The 9,483-nt window shown below is 37.1% G+C and overlaps 1 protein-coding gene across 1 annotated transcript; it reads right to left on the reverse strand.

Moving 5' to 3' along the window:
- Nucleotides 1–1,275: 1,275 nt before the first annotated feature.
- Nucleotides 1,276–2,946, reverse strand: LOC132711179 (zinc finger BED domain-containing protein 5-like). The gene has a single exon (XM_060689554.2). The coding sequence runs from the start codon at nt 2,944–2,946 to the stop codon at nt 1,276–1,278; it is 1,671 nt and encodes a 556-aa protein (XP_060545537.2).
- Nucleotides 2,947–9,483: the final 6,537 nt, after the last annotated feature.

Raw genomic sequence — 9,483 nt, forward strand, 5'->3', positions numbered from 1 at the left:
AAGGTAAACACAGCATGGAAGAGACATGGATGTGGACCCCGTCATTCTGAAAAAGCAACAGTGAAAATGATTGACTGTATCAAGAGAGAACATGCCATTTTTACAATGAGATTTATGAACATATGCTTTCTTTTCTGCCAAAATAATGCTCAGTCTGGCTGGCGAATGGACAAGACAATAGGTGAATGTGTAGTGAAAAAAAAAACCAGCTTTGCCAATTACACAGGAAAATATGTAAGGATTTTCTGCATTGGTCAGTTTTGATATATAATGCAGTTTTCCAAAAGTATCATTAAGGAATTTCCAATTTCCTTGCTTTCAGAGAAAAACACTCCAAATGGTAAAATGATATTCTGCCTTTATATGTCTTTTTCCCCCTGCATGTCACTTGGTTATTTCATAAAACTAGTCTATGACCTATTTTTCCCAAAGTGGAACACTGTGCCCGGAATAAAGATTGAGTCACTCTTACAAAAGTTTTGCAGCAGGAACTAGATATTCATCTACTGGGTATAGTTTAATGGATTTCTCTATTGAGAAGAAGATTGAACTAGATGTCCTATGAGATCCCATATCATACATTCTATGATTGAAAAGCCAGCAAATATTTCCAGATGGTGTCACATGAACAAGGTTTCCCATGGCTGAATATTCTTTCTAAAATAACCTAATAATAAAATTTATGTATATAGATAACTGGTATATTTGAAAAACTGAGTTCTAGAGCATCTTGCCAATATCTTGTTTTATAAGAATTTTTTTTTTGGGGTGGTTGAAGACCATGCAGTCAAGTATCATTTGCAATATAAAATGATATAATCCAAATATAGCTTTGCCATTTCTTGCCTCTTTGTGAGACTTAGTCTAAGTCAGTGTTTCCCAAACTTTTGACATATGTGTACCCCTTCTATAATTTTCGTAATGCTGAGTACCTCTCATAAAAAACATATGCTTTAATAAAAATCAAAATATATTTATTTTTTCTTTTTTTGGTACATACACAAAATAAACGAAAGTTATATTATAAAGAACATTTATTTGATTCAATGAGAAGGATGAAATTGTTTATGTTGAGATGACAGATCATCATAATTTGGTTCCCTGGTTGTTAATTTTAATCTGAGATGCGGTTCCACGTCCAATAGTCTGTTCCTTTTTTTCGATTTAATGTCTACAAATGCAGAAAAAGCAACTTCGCATAAATATGAAGTTGGAAAAGGCAAGATGTATTTCAGGACTTTTTCTGTTAAAACCGGATAGACGTTGCATTTGTAACTAGAATGATGTTAAAGTACACCCCTTATGTTTATTTCTCAAGAATCCGTCCAAAGCTAACTCCAACAATTGCTCTTCTTCCGCATGCGACAAATCTTCTGGCATGGATGTTGTGTTAATGTTGAACGGATATCTTATCCATTCAATATTTTTGTTTAAATCAGGGAAATAGTTTTTCAAGCCAACTTGCAAACTCTCCAAATGCTGTATTATGCATTTCAGAGTATCAGCCTCAATTTTAGTAGCCGAACTTGTTATAAACTCATGAAGAGAGGGAAACGAGTCTACTTCTCCATTACCAACTCTCTTTTGCCATAAATTTACGATGGTAGCGTTCACTTTATCTTGAACGTGAAACAATGAAATTTCTTTGCCTTGTAACGATAAGTTGAGGCAATTTAAAACAGAGAATATATCTGCTAAGTATGCTAGTTTACAAAGCCATTTCCAGTCATGTAAACAATTTCTCAGCTCAAATCTATCATTAAGAAAGCATTGAAGTTCATGTCTAAGTTCGAACAATCGGTTTAGAATTTTTCCCCGAGATAGCCAACGAACATCGGTATGAAAAAGCAGCTGGGTATGACTACTTCCCATTTCTTCACATATTTGCGAAAAAAGTCGTGCATTCAAAGGACGGCTTTTAATGTAGTTAATGATTTTCACGCTTTCATCCAGAACTTTCTGTAGATCAGCGGGCATCTTACGTGTTGCCAAAGCCTCTCGGTGTATGCAACAATGTGTGGATATGACATTTGGAGCAACATTTTGAATTCTTGCAACGAGTCCTTTATTAATTCCGACCATACTTTTTGCTCCATCTGTGCTTATTCCAACACATCTATTCCAATCAATTTTGTTCTCTTGCATAAATGTATTCATAACATTAAAGATATCTTCTCCTGTTGTGTGACCTAATAAAGGCTGGCAAAATAAAAAGTCGTCATGAATTTCTTGATTTTTTTCGTATCTAACAAATGCCATAAGATTTACAAAATTTGCAATGTCGGTGGACTCATCGACTTGCAATGCATAATAACTTTGAGAAATATCAGATAATAACATCTGTTTTACATTATTAGACATATCAATGATTCGTCGATGAACTGTATTATTTGAGAGAGGAACGCGGTCAAAAGTTTGCTTCACTCTATCTCCTATCATTACTTCTGCCATTATCTTGGCTGCAGGCTTGATTAAAATTTCGCCAATGGTTTCCGCTGCACTACATTTGGCAATTAAAAGCGACACGCGATACGAAGCTTCTAGTATTTTTTGATTGTCACCTCCCGTCAAACCCCGCATTACTTTTCGAGAGTGATTTAAACCCTTAAGTTTATTTTCAAAAAAATCTATGGGTTTATCTTTGTACTGATTATGGTTTGTCTCAAAATGGCGCTTTAAGTTGGATGGTTTCATGCTTTCATTTGTTAGATTTTCAAAACAAATGACGCAAAGTGGAATAGGCTCATTTTCATCTCCAGTCCATGAGACTCCAAATTTAAGATATTCTTTGTCGTACTTGCGAGTTTTCCTTGCTTTTTTCTTAACAGGTTCTTTCAGAATTGAAATTGATTCGTCGTTAATTTCATTATTTCCTGTTCGTTGATTGCTACTACAATCATTACTTTCTTTCGGTTTAGTAGTTCCAAATTTCAACCAGCGATCCATAATCTCTGTTAGGGATAAAAATTGTATTTTATAAAAATAATCAAAATCAGTGGAACTTACTAAAGCACAATAACAGGCGCCCGGAACTAACTATTAAAGAAGTAAGTTGTCTCTGTAACGAAGTGCAGTATATTCATGCCGTGTCACGCCTCACAAGGCTGTCTAACCGTTAGATAACACTGCAATTCACCGGCGTTTAAACAGCTCCGTGGCTCAACGTCAACTGTTAATGTTCCCGCAGTTTAAAAATGGCTGAACCCGAGCTGCGCAAAGGATGCGCAGAAGTTCCCACCATAATGAGTTGCGATACGATGTACGATGGCCCCAGTTCCCGTGTAAAAACTGTGATACGCGCCTATTTCTTTCCTTGTTCTGTGGGCGCAGCTAAGCCCGGTGTAGTGGATATTCCCATGTGATCCCCACCAAACTCCGGTGCAACATGTACCCCCACCAAACTCTTCCCGTACCCCTGGGGGTACGCGTACCACACTTTGGGAAACACTGGTCTAAGTTATGCAAAGCAGTTCAAATTCAAACTATCTGAGTTCTAATGCCCCAGTTTTTAGTGTCAAGCAATTGTTTTGATCATTTTGGAAGTGTTTCAAGTGCAAAACAGAGCTGTTTTGAACTCAACCCACTTTCAAAATGAACAAAACAAAATCGGGTCTGTTTTGTTTGTATAACATGCTGCGAAGAATGGTGATAAGGAAGAATGGAAAGATCTCTGATGAGCTTTTCTCATCTATAAATCTAGCCAAATTAAGTAAGACTGAATCAGAATGAAAGGAAGAAGGCAATCAGGGGGGACTTTTTCTTATTTATCACGAGAAGAGATGCGGAAGGAAAGGATTGACAGAGAATATTTTGAAGTTACCGTATTTTTCAGAGTATAAGACACACCTTTCCCCCCCCTAAAAGGAGGTGAAAATTTAGGTGGGTCTTATACACTGAATATAGCCCCACCCACCCACTGGCCCCCACCCTTTGGCCTCTGCCTCCCAGCAGTTTACCTCCTTTGCAGCAAGCAGCAAGAAGAAACAGCCTAATTAGCACAAGTTGATTGGATTGCCTCCCAACTCTCAGTTGTTTTACTCTCAGCTGTTTTGCCCAGACCTCTGCTGCTTGCTGCAAGAAGGTAAATTGCTGGGAGCAGATTTTTTTTTTCTTGTGCTAATCAAGCTATGCTGAAAACAAAAATGAAAGTAAAGCAGGCTATTTGCTGTTTAGTTTAGTTTAGTTTAGTTTATTAAATTTCTATCCCGCCCTTCTCCCGAAGGACTCAGGGCGGTGTACAGCCATGTTAAAATACACATAAACTCACAAAATTTAAAAACAATTTAAAACGAATATATTAAATTTGGCCCACAAAGTTAAAAATTGACAAACAACCCAATTTAAAATTCATATTCTAAGCCAGCCCGGCCTGTTGGAACAACAGGGTCTTAAGGGCACGGCGAAAGGTACAAAGGTCGGGGATCATACAAACCTCCAGGGACAGGTCATTCCAGAGGGCAGGTGTCCCCCCCAGAGAAGGCTCTCCCCCTGGGTGTCGCCAGTCGGTATTATTTGGCTGATGGCACCCTGAGGAGTCCCTCTCTGTGGGAGCATATTGGCTGGTGGGAGGCTACCGGTGGCAGAAGGCGATCTCGTACATACCCAGGTCCTAAACCATTGAGCGTTTTAAAGGTGGTAACCAGCATCTTGAATCACACCTGGAAGACCACCGGGAGCCAGTGCAGCTTGCGCAGGAGAGGTGTTACATGGGTGCGCCGTGTTGCACCCATAATTTTGCTGCAACGAGGCAAAATTGCTGGGAGGCAGAGGCAGATTTCTTTTCTTGTTTTCCTCACCAAAAATGGTAGGTATCTTATAGTCCAGATCATTGTACTCTGAAAAATATGGTGTATTTTCTGTTAGGAAAATAGTCTGTTGTTGATGTGACAACCCCTTTGCATGAACCTCAAGATGAAAGAGGGACTCAGCTTTAGACATCAGCATTTTAGATTAAAATATTCAATTTAATATTACTTGCATCTGGAGGGCATTGCATGTAAGGGAACTGAACAGGCCTAATTTTTGTCATTAAACTTACTTCTCACATTTTTTTCTGTCTGAAAAGATGTGCTAGATTTGGCTTAGGGTGATGTATGAATACAATTTCCAAATGTCATAGACCAAAAACATGTATTAGCTGGAAGCCTTTAGAGCTACAGATCTCCATGTAAGTCACAATTGCCAAGACTTAAAGTTACTTCATTGTTCCAACTACTTTCCTTGCAGTTAATTTATTTTGTTAATGTCTCAGCTTTTTGATACATTTTAAGAATATGGTGAAAGATACCTACTAGAGTTTGTGCCATACAAAGCATGTTCAACAGAGGAATTGTAATATTTTAGCCTATATACAAACATTTGGTGTCTAATATAACCTGCTTTTTAAAAGATGGAAGATGGAATTGTGATATTCCAAACTGACAAATGAGGGCAAATCTTTAAAATGAGATGTCAAATGCAGATCCCCCCCCCCAAATCTTGCTTTTTACACATCATTTTTATGTGTGTGTGTGTGTGCATGTATATGTATATGCATGCATGCATGCATGCATGTATGTATGTATGTATGTATGTATGAATGTACTGGTATGTATATATGTCTATGAGCACCTTTCTTCTAGAAATGTATCACAGGAATCACATTTCAGATATCTCCTGCTCAACAAACTGAATGGGGTTTTAATCAATTGTATTGGTCTCTATTTCTTCTTCTTCTCACATAACATCAAAGGGTTCCTGGCATTGACTGAAGAATTGAGTACAGTGCTATTATTATTCAACCAATGCGATTTTATTTTTCTCAGTTTGTTTTACTATTTGTCAGACATAAAGCACCTTGACCATCTCAATTTTATAAGTATTTAGTTTGATTATGATTTTTATTTGCCGTCTCAAAAGTTATCTTTTGTTTTTAATTGATTAATGACCATAATAAAAGTTATGATTGATGAATACATTGCTGGACAAGATAGACATTATTTTAATTAACTAACTATATTTTTATGTCCCAGTAAAAGGATATTTCTAAGTAATAAATAATCATTGCCCAACATTAGCAAACAAAAAGTTGCTTTAGAGAATGCAAGAGTAGAAATTGTGTGTTTCCCCAAGATTGCTACTAATCCCAGGAACCAAAAAACACCCCCCCCAAAAAAAACCCCTTCATTTGATTTAAAGACTGTGTGTCAAAAAATATCTTTGAATCCAACATGCTGGGCAGCTCTACTAGAAATCATTACATCTGCTCACAATGGCTTTTTCCATTTCTCATTCCTTTCCTATTTACTGTCAAGCAAGTGTGGACATAAGGATGTTATCAGTAGAGTTATTTCTAGGCCAATATAATAGGTTTGCAATAGGTTATCTTCTTTAGCAACCCAACCACAGCATTCAGTACTAACTGGAGCTCTGGCCCAACTTCAAATGAAGCCTGACATCAAGCGTGTCAGGCATTCCATCTTGATTAGTGAATTGACCTGCCTTGAGTACAGTGAATCTTGACTGACAAAGGGTAGACATGATTGTTCACTCAGGTAACAAAAAAAGTTTTTACTTTAATACAATAATTTTTATAAATAGTTCAATTTGCAAAATGAAATGTCTTTGTAAGGATGAATATATTTCTGTCTAGCTTGATGATAATGATTCACAAGTTGGTTAAAAATAGTCAGATGTAACACATAAACCTCCCACTGGCCAGTACTCTCCCACAGAGAGGGGCTCCTCAGGGTGCCGTCGGTCAAACAATGTCAACTAGCGGCCCCCAGGGGGAAAGCTTTCTCTGTGGGAGCAGCTGCCCTCTGGAACGAGCTCCCCTGGAGATACAGAGGATTCCAGATTTACGTACTTTCTGCCGGGCCCTCAAGGCTTTTTTATTTCAACAAGCCGGGCTGGCCTAACTTCTCCAATTGCTTAATTTTAATTTTAAAAGGGGTATTTTAATTGTTGGGCCAAAATTGTTTAATATGTTTTTTAAACTGTTCTTAAATTTTTGTATTCTGTGTGTTTACCTTTGGCTGTTCACCACCCTGAGTCCTTCGTGAAAAGGGCGGTATATAAATTTAAATAAATAAATAAATAAATAAATAAACAAACAAACAAACAAACAAACAAACAAACAAACAAACACATTAAAACCATCTTAAAATTTTGATCCTGTGCACATTTGTTTGGACATTCCAGTAGGGTATATTTCTAAGTATTCAAAGCATTGTGCTGCACAACAGTATTAGAGCTATTAAAAACAATTTAATAGCTTTAAAAGCAAATTGAAAAGATGGGTTCTTATTATGATGTGGCATAAATGTTTCTGAAAACAAAATCTGTGTTTTATGCTGAATGTTTTGGTATCACATCAGACATATTTCATAGGGAACCTTCAAAGCTGAGTAGAAAGCCTTTGAATGTCAACCTTTGGAGACAATTATAATTTTCCAGAATGCTTATTTCAAGTGGGCGCATCTGTAAACTCAGTCTCATGTAAAGAGATGAAATGTGGCAAACTGCAGCTTTGGTCCCAGTTAAGGAAGGGAAATCTCTCCTGCTGACATTTACTGAAGAGGTGAATGAGGCAGAGATCATAATTTGCTGATTAAAAAACTAATCCTTATCTTAAGGTCAGAAAGCATCAGTGAAATGCCAGATAATATGAAGCAAGAACATGATAACCTGTCAAACTTTTCAAAACAGAGCTTCAAAGAAAATAATAGCTACAAAATTTGTGGAAGTAAGATTTGAAGATATTTATTTTTAATCAAGGGTAGTACAGTTTTCATGATTATTCAGTTCCTTCACTTTCCTGTCATGCTTAATAATGTCTCTGTATTGTAGGTATTGGATACACATCTATGTCTTAAATTCAATGAAAATTTTCTTCCAAAAAATTTGTGAGAGACTTTAACCCCCTTATTTCAAAAATATGTTTTATCATGTCCTGTACTAGTCTGAGAAATGGTCTAACTTTTACAGACTAGCACTAATTGTATGGTGGGCTTCAGGGTAGAGAAGTTATGGATTAAAACTATCAAGCTTGAGCTGGATTGAACAAAAATACCACTTAGATACAGTTTGACCTACCAAAATTCTATTTCAAATTATTTTCAGATTTTTTTAAAAAAAATATATTTAATACTCAAATATAGAATGATATAAAATATCTGATTTTTTTGATGAAAGACCATTGTACACATTACTGGAGCAACTACATAAGGTAGTTTGCTAAAGTTTTACATCCTCCTAAATTCTCTTTCTTCTTCATAAAAATAAGGATGCCACCTTAAGCACATTAATCATGTTTTCTGAGCAGTGTAGGTGCTCATCTACATAATGTTTTATCTTCAGGAGAGAAAATACAGCTAAAGTATATGTGTTCCATCTGTTTTACATGCCTTTTATGGCACTGAATTGGACAAAGAGCAGGTCACTCTTAGCCACCATAAAACCATTGTCTCTTAAGAGTTTCAGTTTCTTGATCCCTGATGCCTTGCCAGTGGACCTTCAGCGACCCTGGCCTCTGTCTGCTACTACTGAATGGCAGGTCAATCTGTAATAATGCCTATGTCATCCATGATTTGATCATGAATGGGTAAGGTTGGTATGTAGTAGGACCTCTGTCATCCGTGATTTGAGCATGGATGAGAGAGCTGATAAGGCATGCATTGTCTGGGTCCTAAAGGGTGTGTGTGTACACTCTTTCTGAAATTTGCCTGGCTGAGTTTCAACTGTGGCATCACACTCAAGACTCTGAGATTCTGTGGCAGAGGTGGGAATGTGGCAATTATCATCAGAGAATTGCTTACAGCTTTCATGAGCCCTACCCTACAACTCTCTTTAGTTGTGAGACCTTTTTCCTCAAGATGGACTCTACAAATCAGATGGTTAGATTGTTGTTATTGTACCAATTTTCCTATTTAACAATCTCTCCGCCTGAACTCCTTGACTCCATTTCTGGGCTGGAATGGAGTTTTCCAGACTTATGGTTTTGGGAGACTTCAATCTGCTGTCCCTAGGTGTGGGGTCTGAGGTGTCTTGGGAGTTTTTCTGACAAACACATATGAGTAAGAAGTCCCAATTTAGGTCCATCCTTGAAAATAAATCCTATTTTTCTCTTGTGACATTAGCTGCACTCTACCATATAAATATGATAAAAGCTCCCAATTTTAAATGTGGAAAAAAAGAGAAATGATATAATGCTTCAGGAGGCTTTTCAGAGGTACCTGTTCCTTCTGTCTTAATTTAATCAGGCATTGCTGAAGAAATGATTAAGGGGCAATCCTTACTTTAACTTCTCTGGGAACTTTACTGATTTCATGTTCACCGGTTCCAATTGATATTCCAGGGTGCTTTTAGGGAATAAACATAGCATTGCTATGATAATGTCAAGGATAAGATGGTTAAAAGGAACTTTTGCATCAGGCTGTTGGTGACCTACCACTGCTGCTTATATAAGTGTGTGCTCCTTTCATGCTTACAGGTATAAAAACT

This window comes from Pantherophis guttatus, chromosome 3, assembly GCF_059756535.1.
Source record: "Pantherophis guttatus breed Tessera chromosome 3, ASM5975653v1, whole genome shotgun sequence".
NCBI lineage: Eukaryota > Metazoa > Chordata > Lepidosauria > Squamata > Colubridae > Pantherophis > Pantherophis guttatus.

Coding starts and splice junctions, on each gene's coding strand:
- LOC132711179 (XM_060689554.2), bottom strand. CDS start 2,946: ATGGATCGCTGGTTGAAATTTGGAACTACTAAACCGAAAGAAAGTAAT.